This window comes from Taudactylus pleione, unplaced genomic scaffold (genome assembly GCF_031769625.1).
Source record: "Taudactylus pleione unplaced genomic scaffold, aTauple2 ptg000086l, whole genome shotgun sequence".
Taxonomy (NCBI): domain Eukaryota; kingdom Metazoa; phylum Chordata; class Amphibia; order Anura; family Myobatrachidae; genus Taudactylus; species Taudactylus pleione.
The window spans coordinates 31,975,923-31,997,736 of NW_028284488.1; the positions used below are offsets into that span (position 1 = coordinate 31,975,923).

General features: G+C 41.6%; 1 protein-coding gene across 9 annotated transcripts in view; it reads left to right on the forward strand.

Moving 5' to 3' along the window:
• Positions 1 to 21,814, forward strand: part of MAGI2 (membrane associated guanylate kinase, WW and PDZ domain containing 2) — a 1,049,810-nt gene that overhangs the window by 985,339 nt on the left and 42,657 nt on the right. For 5 of the 9 annotated variants that reach the window (XM_088468806.1, XM_088468807.1, XM_088468808.1 and 2 more), the window contains one exon: positions 911 to 1,049. In XM_088468806.1, the coding sequence (XP_088324932.1) occupies positions 911 to 1,049 (139 nt within the window). Of the gene's footprint in view, positions 1 to 910; positions 1,050 to 19,871; positions 19,986 to 21,814 lie in introns of all 9 variants that reach the window. The other 4 variants (XM_088468811.1, XM_088468812.1, XM_088468813.1 and 1 more) reach the window with 2 other exon arrangements.

Here is a 21,814-nt window from a genome sequence, read left to right on the forward strand (position 1 = left end):
TGTATGCAGAAAACAGGGCATGAGGCAGCTGGGCAGCCCCAGTCTGGGACAATCTGTAAAACCATCTTTAATTGCTCTTTTCACATCTTCTACATGTCCCATTATAAAGCTATTCTTCATGTAATAAAAATTATCCTAGATTTTGTTTTTTACATGACAGGCATATAGGATCCACTTCACCTACTTTCAGCAAAAGCACTTGAACATATACAATAAATAACTATTGTTTAAAAATAAAAACTTTTGCATTACAGACAGTCAACCTGAACTCAAGAAAGGGTACGTTATTCATGTAATTTCACTACTCTAGGCTAGTGGTTCTCAATCTCACTCCTCAGGACCTTGGACAGTTCAAGTTTTTCCAGGTCACCCAGCTGGGGCACAGGTGTATGATCAACCATCACATTTTTAACATCTACAGGTGACCTGGAGGTGAACACAGAGTTTGAGAACCCCTGATCTAGACCATCACTGCTGTACGCATGAAGCTGTTGAAATGCCTGCGATGTTTACTAGTAGTATTAGCATCTGCCAAGAGAAATCCTGATCAGTGCTGAGAACTGCTACATTGCACAACAAACATGATGGACTAGAGATCATGGTGTAGTTAATTCTGCTAAAGCCTTCTACATAGTATGGTACCATCAAGATCAATCACCAGTTCTGTGCCTATTAGTGGAAATTGTAAACATTGTTATCTCACATTGATTTTGACAACTGATTGGTAAAAGCTCTGGTTAATTATCTAGAATTGAATAGTTTGTCAGAGATATCTTCTGAAGCATCACAACATATTTGTCTTAATGTTTAACTGTCATTTCTGTAAAAAGTGGAGCAAAATGTTATTTCTTTGAAAATATTCATGTTTATCAAACTCTTTGCTTTATTTGATCTTCTTTTTACCCGACAGGTCGGTGATCAAATTATTGAAATCAATGGGGAAAGCACAAGAGACATGACACACGCTAGAGCAATAGAACTCATTAAATCTGGAGGAAGGAGAGTGAAGCTGTTACTAAAGCGTGGAACAGGGCAGGTCCCGGAGTATGGTGGGTTATCACTTTCCTAATACGCTATTTGCAGTTAAACTGTTGAAAACATTATTCTTACTTTTTCTGAAAATACTATTTTAAACTATAAATTATTTATCAGTGTAGCAGATAAAAGCTTCCCAAGAGCAAAATGTTCGTGTAGTACAAACACTTGTTTTCTCTGATTAGTGGCGTTTGTGTATGATGGGAGTTACAGTACTCTGCAATATGTACCATGCTCCAGAGGATATCATAATAATTTAGATAAAATATTATAAAATGTGGCAAATGCTCCTTACATGGCTTATTTACTAACCTTCGATGTAAGTGTAAAATTTCCACAAAACCACAACATAAAATCAACAATTAGTTTTCATTTGTCTAGTGCAAGATAAGACTACAAAAGCAAGTGTATGACTGGTTCCTGTGGTTCAGTGCAAATTGTGCACCTAAATGCTGTGTTATTAAATAAGCCTCAGTCTTATACGAAAACAAAACCAACCTTTTTTTTACATATTGTATATGTTGTTAGAGAGGAGTACAATATTTTATCAGACAAAATGTATAAGTTGCTCAACAGAAAATGCCATATTTCTATGAATATCCATCTCACATCACTGGGAGTCACTACTTGCATAGCGTATAGGTAGAGTTGTACATATGTACATTTATAGATATTTTTACAGGTACAGGGTCGGACTGGGGAAAGAAGGGCTCACCAGTGGAATGAAGTTCAAGAGGCCTCTGCTTAAGGGGTCAGGCCAGCCATCAGAGGGGATGTGGCCAGACACCACAGACTGGTGGCTAATCATTTGGCGAATCTTGGTGTAGTTTCTATAGAAGCAAACCAAGCACCCATGTTTATCAGTGGTCTTGCTCCATTAGGTAATTTGCCCTTTAATAGATTATCAATGTATAATTTGAGTGCACAGTCTGGATCGTGACTCCTAGTGGAAGGGGTGGGCCCTTAGGCAGTGGGGCCCACCAGTGATTTATACTGTACTCTTGTGGGCCAGTCCAACCCTGTTCAGGTATGTGCATACACAAGAGCATGGCCTCACTGAGCAAGTTTATGTTTAATTTAATGTGCATTACCACTGTGGTATTTGGAGAAGCCTTTTATGATAGTTGGTTACCTGCCCATCCCTGATGAATTCAAATTTTTCTCCAAATATAATACTCATTTTATCTTCACTTAATCCTAACAGCCATAGCACCTTCCCTGATTATGGGTACCACAGTGAAAGTGTGGTAATAAGCAATCTTTTTTGTCTATGCTCATTCTACAAGCTCCTTATTGCCCAAATCAACAGAATAATTACAATGGCAGACCCATCAGTAGTAATCTCTTGTAAGCTAAAAGCAATTGGTCAGAGGAATTAAACCCTCTATGCCAGACCTGCTCAAATTTCTGGCACACCTATAAAATCCTTTAACCAACAAGCCAATATAGCTGAATTTACTGGTTTAAGTATATGCCCTCTTTTTCAACTATGAAACAACAGAAGATGATTAAATATAGCCCTGGATAAATCCCTGATTTAAATTAGTGCAGTGCTGTTAATTGTCAGTGACTGCTTCCTAAATTAGTATTAGTGATGTTGATGTACATATGCCTATGTTCCTTTCTGTAATAACCCACTCACTCATAATTTTACTCGGATCTTGTCTGTATTGTATGTATGGTAAAGCAAACTCTGCATACAATCCTCTCCATAATTATTCTATTATATTAATGAACCTAAATGTTTGTGCAAATGTTGGAACAGGAATATAGAAGTCTTCAATTTAGTTGTATTTCCAAAACAGGTCAGATGATGCCACCATTCTAACCAGATTAAATTAAGACTAAATTGTGTGTTGTGGTTACACCTAAACTGTACCTGAAAATTCTTGGTGTACAGAGACATTTGTACAGAATCTGAACCCAGATTCTAATTATCATCTGTACATTTTAGACTGTTGGTAACTCATCTGATGCAAGACAATGTCATGGGATGCAGATGACAGTTACCAGACTTATAGGGGAATGTATCAAACCTTCTAAAGAGGACAAGTGGAGGTGTAGTCTATGGCAACCAATCATCTCCTCCCAGTCCTCAAACCCCCAGCATCTCTTAGAACCACCCCCTCTCTCATCCCCCTCCTTTCCTCCCCTCCTTGCTCTCTGCCCTTGACTTTGCCACCTATTTTACATCTAAAATTGACTCCATACGTCAGGACATCATATCCCAGCAGACCCTCAGCGCTCCACTCGCTCCTTTCCCTGACCACCCCTCCCCATCCATCTTACAAACGCTGTCATCCTCCCCTGTATCTGTAGAGGAAGTCATGGCCCTCATCCGGTCCCCCCCTTCCACCTCCCCCCTTAACCCTATTCCTTCACGCCTCCTCCGCTACCTCTCTCCTTCTGCCTGTTCCCATCTTGCCCACCTCCTCAATCTCTTCCTATCACCTGGCACTGTCCCTTCTGCTTTCAAGCATGCACTTATATCCCCCATTCTTTAAAACCTACCCTTGATCCTAACACACTCTCTAACTACCGACCCATTTCTCTTCTCCCTTTTGCCTCCAAACTCTTTGAGCTTATTGTTTACAACTACTGTACCATCTTTCTTTCTTCCCACTCCCTCCTTGATTTATTTCAGTCTGGCTTCCGTTCTCTCCACCCCACTGAAACTGCCCTCACGAAAGTCAGCAATGAACTCCTTTCTGCCAAATCCAAGGGCCACTACTCTCTGCTCATTCTCCTTAACCTCTCTGCTGCTTTTGACACTGTGGTCCACCCTCTCCTCCTGCAAATCCTTCACTCCCTTGGTCTACATGACACTGCCCTCTCCTGGATTTCCTCCTACCTATCTGACCGTTCCTTCTCAGTCTCCTGTCATGACTCCTCATACCCTCTACTTTCACTAACAGTAGGCATTCCCCAGGGTTCAGTTCTTGGTCCTTTTCTATTCTCCCTATATAAATCCTCTTTAGGTCAACTCATCTACTCTATTGACCTCCAATATCATGTCTACTCAGATATGATCCTCACATGATACTCAGATCTACCTTACCTCCGGAGATGTCTCCCCCTCTCTCCTCACCCGTATATCCAACTGTCTCTCTAGCTCTTCCTGGATGTCGCAGCACTTTTTTTAACTTGACATGTCTAAGACTGAGCTGATCATCTTCCCAGCTTCCCACATAACCTCACTGCTCTCACAATTTCATTATCATTTGATGGCATAACTATCTACTGTAGCCCCAAAATGCACTGTCTTGGAGTTATCCTGGACTCCTCCCTCTCCTTCAAACCACACATTCAGCACCTGTTGCAGTCCTCGCATTTTCATCTCAAAAATATTTCCAGGATTAGACCCGTTCTCACCCTTGATTCTACTAAAACCCTCATCCACTCTCTGATCATCTCCAGATTGGACTGTAAATTCCTCCTATCTGGACTCCCAGACTCCTACCTCTCTCCACTCCAATCTGTCCTCAATGCTGCTGCTAGGCTCATCTTCCTCTCCAAACATTCTGCATCTGCCTCCCCTCTCCGTCAAGCCCTACACTGGCTCCCATTCCCCATCAATTCCCCAATTTAAGGTTCTTGCACTCACCTACAAAGCCGTCACCCAATCCTCTCCGATTTACATCTCTGGCCTTATCTCCCTTCACACTCCCACCCATCCACTTTTCTCAACAAATGCATGCTGTCTCTCCTGCCAACTGATTACTTTTTCCCTATCCTGCCTCCAAGATTTTACATGTGCTGCTCCCTATCAGACTCTCCACCTCTCTACAAATCTTCAAATGGCCTCTCAAGGGGATGTAGTCGGCAACCCGGCGTGCGGGATGCCGACGGTCTGAATAACAGGTTGGGATCCCGGCACCAGTATCCTGACCACCGACATCCCGAAGGTAAGTATCGGGGTGTTAGGGGGAGGTTAGGGTTAGGCTTAGGCATTATGGGGAGGGTTAGGCACTGGGTAGGGAGTGTTAAGAATAAGGTGCGGGTAGGGGGATGTTAGGTTTAGGCACCTGGGGGGAGGATAGGTTTAGGCACCAGGGAGGGAGTGTTAGGTTTAGGGTGCAGGGAGGGGGAGGTTAGGTTTAGGCACTAGGGGGGGAGGTTAGTGTTAGGCACCAGGGAGGGAGGACCAGGGTAGGGGTTTTAGAAAAATTTATTTTCTCTATGGGTGTTGGGATTCTAGCTGTCGGGATGCCGCTGTTGGTATTGTGACCAGCGGCATCCCGATAGCCGGGATTTCATACCCAACCCTACTCAAGACCCATTACATCATCAAGGCCTTCCAGCTCTCATCCTAACCCACTACATGCTCTTTCCTCCCTGTCTACCCCTTCTGTGTCTCGCCCGTTTGTGTGCCTCTCCCCTTTAGAATGTTAGCTCTCACGAGCAGGGCCCTCTTCCCTCATGTGCTTCTCCTTATACTTTCATCTACTCCTTTTTCCCCACAAGGGCACCTAACACTAGATTGCTGACTCCCTGGTGCTTATTTTGAGTGTTTTAATCACTAATGCAGCAATGTGTATAAAACCTGTCCTTGTCCTGCACTGTTTTGTACTGTAAGTCACTGGTTTCTTGTTCACTTATTTGTTTATGTACTTTGTAAAGCGCTGCGGAACACTTGTGGCGCTATATAAATAAAGGATAATAATAATATTCTAGCTATAATTAATATAGTTTATTCTATAAAAGGGGTAGGCAATGTCCAGCACTCTGGATACTGTAAAAAGACAAACCCAGCATGTCCTGTCACAATTCTAGCATTCCCTAACAGGGCATATGGGGGATGTGTAGTTCCACAGCAACAGGAGTGCCGTACGTTGCCTAACACTGTTCTATAAAATGATCCGATTGCTCTCCACCATCAGTTGCACAGAAGCAGCAATGTTTTCTTTTCTTACCCCAGTGCAGAGGAAATGTATCTTAGCCCCCTTCCCCATTGCACTGCTCAGCCACGCCCATTCCCTCATTTACCCACTGGGTCACAGAGCAGGTTGGTCCATCAATGGGGCAAACCATTAATGGTTTCAATGCAATTTATGCTAAGTACCGATGACGCCATCGATGGTTAACACACTGAGACAATGCCTACTTCTCCGGTCTAATTGTCTAATCTCAGCATGTCACTAGCACTCTGATGCTGCATAGTGAGTTTGTGTAGGAGGGAACCAGGGACAACTGGGAACAAAGCTTGTGTTTTAACCAGCATGACTGGCTCCCAGCAGTTTCTTTAACCATGGCAGGCTGGGGCAGCACCCTTGGCAATCCCAGGACTTTGCTACGGCACTAATGAAATGTAAAGAGTAGACAAGAACATGGGAAGGTAAAAGTGAGAGAGCAAGTCTTCCATCCTCATTAGCTTCCTAGAATATAGTGCACCTGATTGAGTTTTATAGAGAGGACAAAGCCTCATGTCTGTGAATATCCCCCATACACTACCTCTACTGTTAAACATGCCCCATTTGTAGAGAGGCAAACTTTGCCTTAGCCAATGGTTATTAAAAGCTCTATCATTTTTGCAACACTTTCATGAATATCTAAAACATTAAGCCAACGTAGGTTCAGCTGATAAGTCTCGCTAAAGGATAATAGCACAGGGAAGTTATTCCATTTTAAAAGGTCACATTGGTGAGAGAGTGTATGGTGCACTATACTAGGGGATATCAAAATGTAGAGGGTACATCCTTTTCAGTTGCAAATAAACACATTCAAATGATCTGGTTGTAACAATGATGCAGGTGTTGGGTAAATATTTATTTTCATTTATGGAAATCAATGAATATTGTGGAATATGGATTTATAGGCACATATTTATGGATTAGCTGCACCTTCTGAGTATGTATGAGTCTCCCATATCAAAAATGCTTGGGACCAGGGGTATTTAGGATAACGGAGTATTCCATATTTTGGAATATTTGCACACCATAATGAAAGATCATGAGAATGGGACCCCAATATACACACAGAGTGCATTTATGTGTTATATACACCTTATACACACAGCCTGTAGGTAATTTTATACAATATTTTTTATTATTTTGTGGCTCAAGCAAAGTTTGTGTACAGAAATGAAATTCATTTATGTTTCATATACACCTGATACACACAGTCTGCAGGTATTTTATACAATATTTTTAATAATTTGTGCCTTAGACAAAATTTGTGTACATTGAACCATCAAAAATCAAAGGTTTCATTATCTCAGTCATGCCAAAATTATTCCGTATTTCGGAATATTTGGATATGGGAGACTCAACCTGTAGTACATTTCATGAATCACCCATACTTTTTTGCAGTAGATAAACTATTATTATTAAATGTTTTACACATAGTTCCAATATCATGGGTAGAAGGAGATATATAGAACTCATGCAGCCTAGTCTTATGTTGTGTGACAGTGCAGCTCATTGCCCCAATATAATGGGTAGTAGGAGATATAAAGAACTCATGCAGCCTGGCCTTGTGTTGTGTGACAGTACAGCTCATTGGCCCAATATAATGGGTAGAAGGAGGTATAAAGAGCTAATTAAAACCTATTAATGCTTACACATAGATTGGAGTAGGCTTCTGTGGAAGGGATAGGAGATGAAACCATAGGTGACTTTAAAAGCCCTCAAAATAGATGCAGTAGGCAAAGTGACTAACCAATGTTGAGGGCTGTTTAAGAGCTTTGAAAGTGTCAATTTCCAAAAATATTGTCCAGCTCTACTAAGTTGCCATGAAATCTGACCAGGGCCATTACGCTTCCATTCATTTAATGTCACACAACTTCTTTCACCATTCTATAAGTGTCAGGCAAGCAGATTGGACCCATACCTTTTAAAGCTACATTTAACTATGGCGTAAATACCTTTTGGTTATCAACTTTTATCTCCTGTTCGGCCCTAGTTTTGAAGTGAGGAGGGACAAAACAACCTGTAGTATTGAGTATTTCAGAAGATGAGTGTAATGTTCTTAAGGGAGACAGTGACCTCTCTACTCATGATTTAGTAACTGAGGACATGGTTGGATTTAGCAAGAGCAGAGTCATGGTGAGGGAAATGAAGGGTTGCAAGCAGAAGGCCACAGACGGAAAGTGTGATAACAGAAGGATCAGAGGGCCTGATTCAGCGCCGCTTGCAAAAAGCGATCGCTCGCTCTGAATCAGGGCGTGTGCTTTTTTTTTTTGTTGCGGCCTCTTGGCCGCTCGCATAGCTGTGGGTTACTACCCACAGCTTATGCGAGCGGCCATGATGATGGTCACGATGGCCAACACCATCGCGACCATCGGGCTTGCGATGAGACTCATGGCCGCAAGCCCCAGAGAGATTTCGCCTCTAACAGAGCCGGAATATCTCCACTGACATCACTCGTGATGTCAGTGGGGCCGCCCCCAAACGGCAGGCATTCTCATGGGAATGCCTCCGTTTGGGCAGCCACCCCCCCGGCCGCCCACCAAAGGGGGCGAGCTGTCACTCAACATCGACAGCTCACTCCCTTTGGTGCGAGACCTGGAGCAACAGATTGCCCGTCGCTAGCCGGGTCTCGCGCATGCGCACGACGGAGCCGGCTCCGTCATGCGCGTGCGCTGTGGGCCACCATGGACCCGGTTGCGAGCGTTCAACGCTTGCGACTGGGTCTGAATCAGGCCCAGAGTCTTCATGTAACAGACGTGAGCAATATGATACAAATTGACTCTAGAAGTTTGTGTCGTAAAATACACCTCTATAGGAAATTAATTTCATACTTACAACATGCTTGGTAGCATTTCTGACTAACTAAGTGAGTTTCCTGAGTGTTAGGATTCGGGTGTTATCTTTAGTGTGAGAGTCCAGCAACAGCCTTGAGGGCTGGAATGCTTAGCTTGCTGCAGCCGAGGAACAGCCTAGAAGGCTGGTAGACTTTGACTAGTGGGCCGTAGAACAAGGTGCAGCATTTGGGCCGTGTAGTAGCCTTAAGGGGTGGTGAGCCTTAGCAAGTTGTCGCTGATGTGAGACCTGTGCTGCCAGGTTGACAAACGCGGTGGTATGCTGGATTGCGGCCTGTGCCACCGGGTTGACACAAGCGATGATACCCTGGATTGCGTACTTTGGATGCTGGATTGCGGCCTGTGGTGCCGGGTTGACACAAGCGGTGGTACGCTGGATTGTGGCCTATGCCGCCGGGTTGACATAAGCGGCTGGACGCTGGAGTGCGGCATGTGCCGCTGGGTTGACACAAGCAGCTGGACGCAGAACTGCACACTCTGGGCCTGATTCAGACCCGGACGCTATGCTGCGCTCACTCGCATTGAGCGATTTTACGCAATCTGCGCATGCATATGAGTCGCAATGTGCATGCGGAAACCAGTCATTGCTATGGTAAAGTGCTCGCCTGTAGCCCGCAGTCTGGACGCTATTTTGAGTGACAGATAGTGCCGTTTGCGGGTGGTAACAGGCGAAGTTGCTTGTAAACGACGGTGTGGATGTGCGAACGCAGGCGTCCCCTTCAGTCATAACGGCGTTTAATGGGTGTGCATAATTAGTAAAGTAGCGTCATTACACACGTGACTGGGTTGTATTTTAGCCAGAACTGCTTGCAATGTTGTGGTGGGAAAAGGCTACCACATGCGCTGCAAGTAGCTCCGATGGCTCTCGATGTTCCTGATTAAACCTACAACTGCCGGAGATGACGTGTGTTGCGAGTGGCAAAGGGGCGTCTTTATACAGGTGCAAGCGTATAGTGCGGCTGGTCGCCTTTACTTAGTGGGCGGCTTTACGCGACGCAGTGCGAGCACATGATTTAAATAGCCGGCCCCTTTTAGCCAGCGAGTGGCCGCAAAAAGCGTCCGGGTCTGAATCAGGCCATCTGGACACTGAGTGCTATCTGTGCTGCCGGAATTACACAAACGGCAGAGAGTTGGTATGCGGACCGTGCCGCCTAGACGACACAAACGGCAGGTAGTAGATATGCGGACCGTGCCACCTAGATGACACAAACGGCAGGTAGTACAAAACTGACAGGAGGACTGGGTGCTCGACTGGAAACAGGAGACAAAGCCAGAACCAGAAACATGGGAAATGCTATCACCGGCATCAGAGCAGCGCTCGCACCACAAGAAAATAGCCGCAGGAATCAATCCAGAACGGAGCAGGGATGATGGACAGCTGATAGGAGGAGTTCAGTGAACGGTCCCCAACGTTCACATGAGCGGCTTGTGACACTGAGATCATAGAGCATAATTAATATTGGAATCTGTTATTCTTGACTTGAGATATATAGTGCTTGTAAAATTTGTACCATCTTGAGTCCCCTCGCCCTGCCTGATGTATTATAAGCACAAATGGAAAAGTGAAAGATCAAGTTTAAATTAATTTAGATACACATGACAGCAAATAACTAGGTTTGTCTAATAGTTGGGCTGGCCCTACATTTAGGGAGTGCATAATGTATAAAAAAAGCAAATGTGGAGGAAAGACGGCTGATAGTTATTGTTACTGTAGCCGCCAAAATAATGTTGAAATCTTACAATATGGAACAGTTTAGCAAGCTCCATCCTTTCGTCTTACAACCTGAATAATCCATTTTTAGACACAGGGCCAAATGTAATAGGGTGAGAGTTTAGAGAATGTGAGAGTTTTCTCACACTTTTTAAACTCGGCAAATGTAATAGAGTCTGAGAACATGGAAACTCACATGTTTTTAGACTCAAAAAACTGTCACCATTTAAACTCTCATCCAGATATTTTCCCATTTTGAAGATAAAACTTGACCAATGTAATAGTGTGAGAGGTTATTGCTAAATGCTCACATTTTCTAAACTCTCACCCTATTACATTTGGCCCAGAGACTGGGTTTAAATTCAAACCAATGCAAAACAGATGAGAAACTCTTGGAGAAACACATTTAAAAGCAAAAAAGTATAAAGTCAGCAAGATATAAAAAATAATTAATTCTAACAAACTACTTGTAATTCAATATGTAATCAATAGAAGAATGAGTGATCGCAGCTTCAGTAGGATAAATGTCCGTGCTGCACAGCAAATTTCTACGTAGTGCTCTTATTACACTTGGTGATGCCTAAGATCTAATTCCAAAGTGATAGACATATGCTTGCTATGGTGCCACTGCCCCTGCTGATCACAATGGATTATGCATCTGCACAATTTGTATACAGTGACGGTTACACCAAATAATGGCAGTCATAGTGTTATCATTTTGTTATTCTTCAGCATATTTATATTCTGCAGATGTACACACTATAAATTAGCTTTAAAGAACAACCATAAAAAGAAAATGCACATTTGTGTTATAAAGAAATTGCTCAATATCCATTTCTCTTAATATTGTATGTAATGGTAAAAGACTTCAATCTGCAAATAAATGCACAGTTCTCTTATACTGGTGTTAATATTCATAGACTATTTACTTTCGCCTCAATAGGTGATCTGTTCACGCCGGAACAATGAATATCAATGTGTTCTGCCTGTATGACGCTTGTGGCGCAGTACCTTTTGGCTTTTGCTATTTTGAAGAAATAAAGAATACAGTTTAAATATATTTATCTGATTATATATATTTATCTTTTTAAACTGTATCATGTATCTTTCAAAGAATGTTTTCTTACATTGATCTTGCAATGCAGCATACAGTAGCGATCTATAGTAATTATATTTTTCTGGTATCAAATCTTGCTAAAGTTTTATATTCAGAAATGCCATCTGTAAGGATTGCATTAATGAGCCGGCACAAATTATTATAATAAAACTACATTTCCTCTCTTTTCACCTTTTGATTATTTGTCTTTCACTTACATAATTCTTCTTTTTGCCGTGCAGCACCTAGAGTGTAATTTACAAGCTGCAAGACCTCAGTGAGACTGAATCCGGAAAGTTAAGATGCCATTGCAGGTTGTGCTGTGATTAGCTGTGCACTAGATTTCTTTGACCCTTTCTATCGGTACATTCTGTGAATTATGGAAGTAGTTGTTACCATGACAACGTCTGCTCGCTATAACTTATAACAAGGCCATTGTAATTCTTATATAGAGTATTTCAAATATTTAACAGTGCAGATTCAGTATGCTTAACTACCAGAGGTCTCTATTAATCTTTTTTTTTTCTTTAATTGTGGCAGTTGTGATTTAATCAGATCTAATTTACATTTCATATGAAAATGATAAAGGGTTACCTTAATGGTTAAGGGCAGTATCCAATTAGCCCCCGGGACTATCCAATTAGCCCCGAAGTGCCGCCCGACACCGGGACTTATAGTGCGGGGGTTTTCAAGACCTGACGTGTTCCGAGAAAAAATCCACAAAAAGTGATGTTTTTTCACCGCCGCCGCAAAATCGAAAACACATAGGTCCGTGAACTTATCACAGATCCTATGTGTTTTCAGCCGAAATATACTATTACTTCATCCAAAATAATAGGATTGGGGGAAAAAAACATCAGCAAAAAACGTGTATAATCGGCAGATAAGCACAGATTTTCATAATTCGCGGCTAATTGGATATCCCCCTAAATGTGTTTATAGTAATATCCATTGGGAAAAAAAATCTAAATGTTTATAATCTCTTAACATTGAGAAATATTTTTAATCCTCAGTAACCATAGTTATTTTAACATCAATAATTTTTATAAAATTTTTAGATATTTTAAATTTGAGTTCAGACAAGTGGAATGGATATAGAAGAATAAAAAGGGAGGGGGTACAATGAGGGGATGGTAAGGAATAATAAATTGAATAACAACTAGTACACAATTTCAAGGTCAAGCTCCTACAGTACAAAGGATTGATAATCTGGCCATTAAATTTAGTTAAGGCGGAGACAGTTGGGTTGGCTCAATTAGTCTGTGTTGGAGATATCGAGGAATTATTTTAATAGAAGGATCCTATGGGGACCCAGGGTTGCCTCATTAAGGACAGTTTGCTTTCTCCTTTTCACTCGGTAGTAGGTTCAGGAGATTAGTTTCTTTAGGACAACTTAAATTGTCATAATAATTATAGTATACTTCTGTGCTTATGATTTGTGTTCAACAAGTTTACTTACACAGATTTATTTACTAAAGTTAAAGTTTTTCTCAGGTTTGAAATGTGTCATATTATTTTTGTTTCGTTCATTGTTTTTTGGTCAATCGTCAGGAGCATCCCCCACTCCCAGAGGTGAGATACTCTAGCCACAAGTGGAAGATTGGGATACCTTCCACAACTATTTTGATTGAAAAATTGTTTGCACCACCTTAAAAATAAAAAAAGATAGGAAGTTGCTTGGCTGGAGCTCTAGGGCTATCAGTGACCTATTTATGCCATTTCATGATGGGTGGAGATGCAGAGGAAGAGTAGGGTATCCTATAGTCTCCATTTTAAAATGTGACTGTATTTTGGCAATAATTCTAGAGAGGAAGAAGTACAGGGTTTTTCCAAGCTCTGGCAATGGCTGCCCTGACAGCTATCAATATAAGACCCAGGATGTATATGTCTCCTTTAGGCGCTTGAGTTGGATATAAATGCAAGGGTGCCAATTCTAGAGTGGGGGTTAAATTTAGGTTCAGAACATAGTTAATCAGAGTACACACCTCTGCCCAAAGCGGTTGTGTGTGGGCTCAACTCCAAAAGACATGCATGATATCACAAAACATGTCACAGTTGCAACAACACATTTAGATTGTGCCGGCCACATCTTGTGTAGCCTGGCTTGGGTTAAGTACAGATGGTGCAAAAGCTTGAGTATAATTTCTGTGTGATTAAGACACTTAGGGCAAAATTTACTAAGCGGCGGGTTCTAAACCCCAGTGGTTAGTGGCGGTTTGATGGCGGTTTCTAAATGACAATAAAACCTCTGACTAGTAATTTAGCCCTAGCCCTGTTCTATTCTATTATAAAATGTGTTTTGACTGCGGTTTTGCAGCAGTTTTGAAGTGGTTTTGGTCTTAGTAAATCTGTGGATAGCAAAACCGCCACCAAAGGCCGGGTTCTAGAACCCGCTGCTTAGTAAGTTTTGCCCTTAGGGATACATTTATAAAGTGAGAGTTTTTAGAAGTGGAGATGTTGCCCATAGCAACCAATCAGATTCTACTTATTATCTTCTAGAAGGTGCTAGTTAAATGATGAGTAGAATCTGATTGGTTGCTACTATGGGCAACATCTCCACTTCTAAAAACTCTCACTTCAGTAAATATACCCCTTAGACATACGCTGAGCTGTAGTGAATATGTATTTCCACTCCAGTGACAAGATGTTGGTATGCAGGTCGGTTTTCCATTTTAGTTTGGCAGGGAATTTCTGCGGAGGTAGGGAGTGATTATACACCTATACCAAAATGTAATCTCTTTCGTCCTATTTCCAGTAGTTAATTGGTGGACTATATTAGCGGGAGGCGTTTGCAACACGTACTGTAGTTGCATTTAATCATGGATGTTACCAAGTATCTAATTTGCAGGTTTTAGTAATAGTCTTTAGGGGGTAGGCCATATTGTGTTTGTAGATCTGAGACTGAAATAGATAATAAGCAAGATTGACTATGTTTTTAGTGCTCCATTTGAGGAGGTTAAGATTTGGGATTAAGTGGGACAGCCCTTTCATAGACAGTTGTGTGGATGGTAGGGTGAATTCAGCAAGGGAATCTTTCCGGTCTTTCCTAAATTGACAGGGAATCTGCAATTATTGAAGAGAAAAGTTTAGAGGCTGGTCTCAAGTGCTTGGGGATCCACACTAAATTAGCATACAGAAGGTCTGGGTTAAAGACTCCCTCTAGTCTAGTGAGGAAGGAGAAACCAGTCAGAGAGCTGTGCAATCTTGGTATTTAAGTAAATGGGGGAGAGCCAAACCTTCAAATCTATTTGGAAAAGTCCTCCTTCTATCTGCTATTTTGGGGGATCTAGCTTTTCAAATGTACGATAACATGACGAAACATGAAGTCTTTTTGGGTATACTAGTGGTCATAGTTATTTTAAATATTATAATTTTTTCCCTCAATCATGGGTAATACTTTTGTTTTTACTTATATAGGTAAATATTAGTAGTAATGTTGAAAAATATTCATCCTTCTATAATTTGGCCCATGTATATGTTTATGGAATGAGTGGAGACCAAGAAATGAACCTCCACATTTAATCAGAAATGTCTCAAGATTATATGGATAATACGTGTTGATTATAACAGTTAATGATACCTGGAAACTTTTAAAATGTATTTTTTATTTACAGTACATTATTAAAATACATGATAAAAATTGAAAAACTTTTTTTTTTTCTCTTCCATAAAAAAAGAAAAGAAAAGCCAGCTAAACGCACAGTCCACATATGAATAATGGTACTAGAATGCCAGGCAGAATATTTTACTCTCATATAGTTCATAACATATGAATGTCCATAAACCATGGCAAAGATAATCCGAAACAGGATTAAGTTTTATTAATCTAACACTGTACAAAGAGTTAAAACAATAGGCAAGAAAGAAACACAAATCCATGTATGGGATCACAGGACAGGTCATACAGCCAGGCCAGGAACTGAATAACATGCTTTTTTCATCCCTCAGATTGATGTTCCATGACATTTTCAATGACACAAGGCCTGATTCAGCAAGGAACACAGGGCCTGATTCAGACCCGCTCGCGGGCACTATGTGCTCACGAGCGGGTCGATGTTAGGCCACTGCGCATGCACACGCCGGAGCCGGCTCTGACGTGCGCATGCGTGAGACCCGGCTAGCGACGGCCGGTCCGTCGCTCCGGGTCTCGCACCAAAAGTGGGCGGTTGTCGATTTTGATCGACAGCTCGCACCATTTTGGAGGCGTGGTGTGGGGGTGGCTTCACAGACAGAGGCGTTCCCATGCGAACGCCTGTCGTTTGTGGGCGGCCCGAATGACATCACTAGAAGCTCTCTGGGGCTTGCGGCCATGAGACCCTACCACAAGGGTCTCGTCACAAGCCCAATGGTCGCAATGGTCTTGACCATCGCGACCATCATCCTGGCCGCTCGCAGTAGCTGTGGGTGGTCACCCAGAGCTATGTGAGCGGCCAGGAGGCCGCTTAAAAAAAAAAAAATTGCCCTGATTCAGAGCGAGCGCTCTTTCAGAGCGTCCGGCTCTAAATCAGGGCCACAGTTGCTAATACGCACGCAATCGGCCAATTGTTGCGTACCGCACATGCATCGCTGTGCGTGAACTAGCCACTGCAATCAGGACTGTGATCGCAGTGACTACACAGACCCATCGCAGAATGATTGACAGGAAGTGCCGTTTGTGGATGGTGATGGGGGGGTGGTTGGCGAAACGCAGGCATGCCTGTGCGTTTGAACGCCGTTGCATGGGCGTGCATAAATTATCCACTGTGATGCCATATGCAGCCTGAGGACTCATAGGGGTCAATCCTATTAGCCATAATGATCTCGCTGGTGTGAGTCATCGCGGCAATGGCCGAACTTTACTGCAGCCCGCATTTGCTGAATTTTGCTTGCAACCCCATAGGGCTCAGAGCTAAATTCAGGATTGGAGTGGGCCGTGAAGGGTGCGATGGGCCATTTTAACGCTGTTACAATGGCAACTCGCACCCTTCGAACATAATAGGATTCACCCCATACAGTGCGATGAAGTTAGCAATTTATGAGTAAGTTCAGACCTTGTGCAAGTGTGCGTGAGGCTGCAATTGTACTCGACTGTACTGATGGTTTTGCAGTCTTGCTAAACATTACGGTTGTGTGTAAGGTAAGGTGGGCGTTCCTGTGTAGTGCTGTGTTGGCATAGCGTTGCAATGGATTAGCATACTATCACAGTTGAACTGCTTGCGTAATCGCTATTCACTCGCAGTTGCGATCCATAATGAATCAGGCCCAAAGTTCATAATTTGGAAAAAGAGAATTGTAGTAGATAAGATTACATCAGGGGCGTATTTATAATGGGTGCAGGGTGTGCGGTGCACACAGGCCCCTGGGTCCAGGGGGACCCACAAACACACCCTGCACCCAGATTTAGTTATACTTACCTTTCTGCAAACTCCGGTGCTTGCAGAACCGGCGCTGCAGAGCAGCAAAAAATCACAGGGAAATGGCGGTGGTCATTTTTCCCTGTGACTCACACATTTGTAGAAAAGATGTCCCCAGAAAAAAGACCCAGGCCCAATTTTCCCGGAGACCCGCGCATGCGCAGTAGATTCTGGCATTAAGCCAGAATCTTCTGCACTGAGAGAGGAGGGGGCCTAAACGGAGGCTGCGCACAGGCCCCCTCCTCTCTTAAAACGCCCCTGGATTACATTTAGCTCTCATTAATGACATTTTACTGTTGTTGAAGCAGCTGTATTTATCAGTACTGCGCACATAAAATACTAGATTGTAGAAATAAGCATTGACCATATTCATGTAGGGTCACCAACCATGCATGATATCATTCCAATCTAAGAAGATAAAGCAGGGGTGATTTTCAGAAGGGTCTTGCAGAGCTAAACACCAGCATACAGAAAGGCCATTACATTTCAGATTTTATAGGTAATTATTTGTGAAGAGACGCATTACTCATTAATGTTCAGCCTCAGCTAGCAGCACCCTCTTGTGGTTTGTTTTCACTTAATGTGGGATAACACTGCCCAAGTATTTATTTTTAGGCCAGGTGAACGGTATTGTGCTATTCTTCATTGACAGTTAACACAGGTCTAGCCATACAGAGGAGGAGTGGGAATTGTTTAGTGCTGCATCTCATCAGTTTCCCGCCCTCAGTCACTGTAATCCCTACATCAGTGCAATGTTAGAGACGATCCATGCTGCCATTGCTGTTTTATTTTTGAAACCCGCTTTCTGCAATAGGTTTACATATCACAGTTGGAGCTCTTTGTCCATAATTACTTTAATGCTCAGGGCCTGTCTCAGACACCCACATAATGATGATGATGTTTTTATTAAACTAACTTACCTGCCTGGAGATATGGAAAAAGGGGCCCTAAGCTGCACACCCTGAATATATATATAATGGGAGGTGCTACTGTACCTGTTGAGACTATTGTTGCAGACACAAAAAGAAAAGTTACAAGTGCACAACGCCAACTGCTAATTATATATAAATAATACATTTTGCAATAAATAAATAGAGGTTTTTAGTATAATCATGGCCAAGGTTATGGGCCTACCCACTGCATCCAGGCAACCTCTTTAGTACAGATCTAGCTAGACAGAGGAGGAGTGGGAATTGTTTAGTGCTGCATCTCTATCAGTTTCCCGCCCTCAGTCACTGTAATCCCTACATCAGTGCAATGTTAGAGACGATCCATGCTGCCACAGACTGTTTTATTTTTGAAACCCGCTTTCTGCAATAGGTTTACATATCACAGTTGGAGCTCTTTGTCCATAATTACTTTAATGCTCAGGGCCTGTCTCAGACACCCACATAATGATGATGATGTTTTTATTAAACTAACTTACCTGCCTGGAGATGCCAGTAATAACCAGGCTGTTTATCAGCTCTGCACAGTGCTCAGCTACTGGCTCTCCGCTACACGGAAAACAGATAATGGGTTTACAAGCCTGTGTCTCCACTGGGCTTTCCTGGCTTCCCTGCTGCACCGATATATGTGATAGATCATTAGTTCTTTTTAGTGACTCTGGAACTGCCCTTCAGCCTAGATATAGCGTAACAAACAAGCTAATAAAGTGTCTCAATGTTTCATCTTTGTACAGGAATAATTAGACATTTAAAACTAAAATTAATTCAATTTTCCTAAGTGGAACTTTTTAAATAAATGCATTTTGAAATGTGTCATTCTACTTATGGCATCTTAGCAGTATACTATCTTTTAATACATTTAAGAAAGCCATAAGTAGATCTGAAAGAATGACTGTGGGACATATCCGCAGTTTCATAGTTGTCTAAAAATGAAGCGCCCTGTGCTATTATTATAGCATTATAAATAATTATATATGGGATTAGAATACTCATAAGACATATTAAAACAGACTTTTTTTATAATAATGTCAATGTGGTTCTTCTAGTTATTGATGGGGAAAATAGGCCTAGGTATCCTGTGTCAGTCATGCTTCTAATTATAATCACTTAACTAAAGCTGGTTACATACTGGAGCAACGGGCTTGCCTGTGAAAAGTGATTGTGCGTCCACACTGGGCGACTTTAATGAACGACGGAACAATCAATGCCATGGCTGCTAGCGATATCGCTAGGTTTGATGTGCAGCACATCAAACCTGGCGACTGTCACTAGCGAACGCAGGAGCGCCCAATTATACGTACACACTGAGCAATGTAGGTGATATGTCTTTACGAAACGGCAAATCATCCCGACATCACTACAGTGTGTGCCCAGCTTTACAGCTATTCGCTTCTAGGAGAGATACTGTACCAACCTCGTTTAGCTCACTAGCTGTCCTACTGATTGTCACACACATGGAAACATAAGGATACCCGTAACATGTTCATGTCCTTTGTATCTGTCATGTAGGGGCTTTGTCTATTTCTCATACTCTATAATAATGTTTGTTGAATCTAATTATTACTTTGTGAACATATTACATGATTCAGATCTCTGAAAATATTATCCAGAAGTTTTACAATCCTCTTAGGGACTACCTTAGCTAGGAAGGCATAATGGTTATCCTCTGGCTTGGTACACATGCACAGTATCTGATAGAACTTTACAAACCATAGCAAGATGCCATTTAATATCATTGTGTTACATAAATAACCTCTATAAAGTCTAGCTTTCACTAATATTAGTAACTATTTGCATGCTTTATATAGAACAATACTATTTCCTGTTAGATAACTTTCTGTAACTTTGCTAATCATACTAAAAACTCTTTGCTAATAACAGTTCTATATCTTTGTGTTACTGTTCTGTTAATTCTAATGATTGGTCCTAGGCTGTTCCTCCCCTTCCTTTAGGAATGGTACCTTCTTCCAGTCTGTCCATGTGCATGAAAAGTGACAAGCATGGGTCCCCATATTTCTACTTATTGGGCCACCCTAAAGACACGGTTTGTAAACTTTGCATGTATATTATCATTTCCTAATCTTCTTGTTTCACTGTACTGTTTACTTATTCTTCTAAATATGTCTTTGCTGCACTGCAATTTTGTCTTTTCACAGTGGTGTTTATCATGTAACCAGGGCAGTGTACACTAACTTCTTCTTTAGTCTTTACTTAAAACAACTAAGTGTAAATACTTGAAGATACTACTGGTTAACACTACAAATGCCAGCGGTAGCAACTTTGTGTCTCAAGTTCATTCAGGAAGTTTAGCAGCTTTGACAATAACATGTACTGTAGTTACTGCAAGAAAAAACACTTTTATTCAGTTATCAATCAATTAGAAACTTGCTTTTCTTCCGGATTCTCCTGATTTACCTATAATCATGCATGGGCGTGCTGAGAATATGTGGCTGGCATGTGCACTACGACTTTCAGCAGCTAGGGCCCATACAGTGGATGGCTTCGCCCAATCATTAGGTGGTGATGTGACATTTAGGTACAATTTATTGTAAGACCATTTCTTATAATTTTTGCATAAAATCAGATTCAAATATTTTGAAGTTTAATCTATGTATATTTTATAGAGTTTTATTGAGAACAACACTTTCAGCTGTTCATGAAAATGCTTAACTTACTTTCCCCTTTAAAAGCTTTTTATAGCCTGGTGTAATAATAAGCTGGTATTAATAACAGCCTGATTGATATAAGATTTGACCGGTCTAGAGCAATGTAGTCTGTAGACCATTGAAAAAAAATATCTGATCATTTCCTATGGATCACATCACAGTGGTATTATTTGGGGCATGTTAAGAAATGATTATGTGCATCGGATACTGTTGAGTTGGAAATTAATATCAAATCTAGCTGGTACTATAACCTTCTTGAATGCACAGGGCATTATTAGAAAACATATAAGACACAGATACCTTAGCTGAAGTTATATTATCTAAAGGTCTGTTGAAAATGCCTATTAAAAGTTTAGGCAAAACCTTGTACTTTGTGCTTTTAAAAAAGTGTGTTTCCAAATACTTACTGCAGTATAGAGTATTCCATTATATTGTATTCCACAGTATTCCATTAAATTGTTTTGAGTGCTAACATTCGCTAGCGCAATCTTACAGTATGTTAAATGACACAAATTGATTGCTCTACAGATCCACTTGCTTACATAATATTTTGAAATATTAACATTAAAGCACATTAACTATGCATTAAGTAACTGAACGATTTGCCTGCATTTTTTATGCCTAGTCATATTTACATTACATTTATATCTATGCTATGGTAATCCATATTAGATAGTGTTAGTGCATTTGTGACTGTTTTGTGCATAGTATGAGTAGAGATAGGATGGATTATATTTATATATGTTGTCCAGAAAGAAATGGATGGTTTCTGTGAATATAGAGAGTGAATAATCAAATAAACCCTAAACCCTGTGCTAAGTCAACTGCGGTATCATAGCCCAATTAATATGAAGGGGGAATTCAATTGGCATCGATAAGCCACTTTTTCGCAAAAAATGGCTTATCGTGTGAATTTATACTCATCACGCAATCCTATTATGCGCAGTTTCACAAGTGCGAATTCTCCATAGCAGAAAGTCGCAATATGTTTTCACCGGAATCAGTATGCCGATACCGGCAGCCTGATGGTTCAAAATCCCGACAGTGGAGGTAAGTATACCATCCCTACCCCTCTCCCCCCCCCTAACCGTAACCCTCACTTAGGGAGTGCCTAACCTCCCCCCTAGTCCTTAACCCTAACCTCTCCCCGTTAGTGCCTAAACTTAACTCCCCCCCTCCCCGCACCCTAAACCTAACCGTGTGGGTG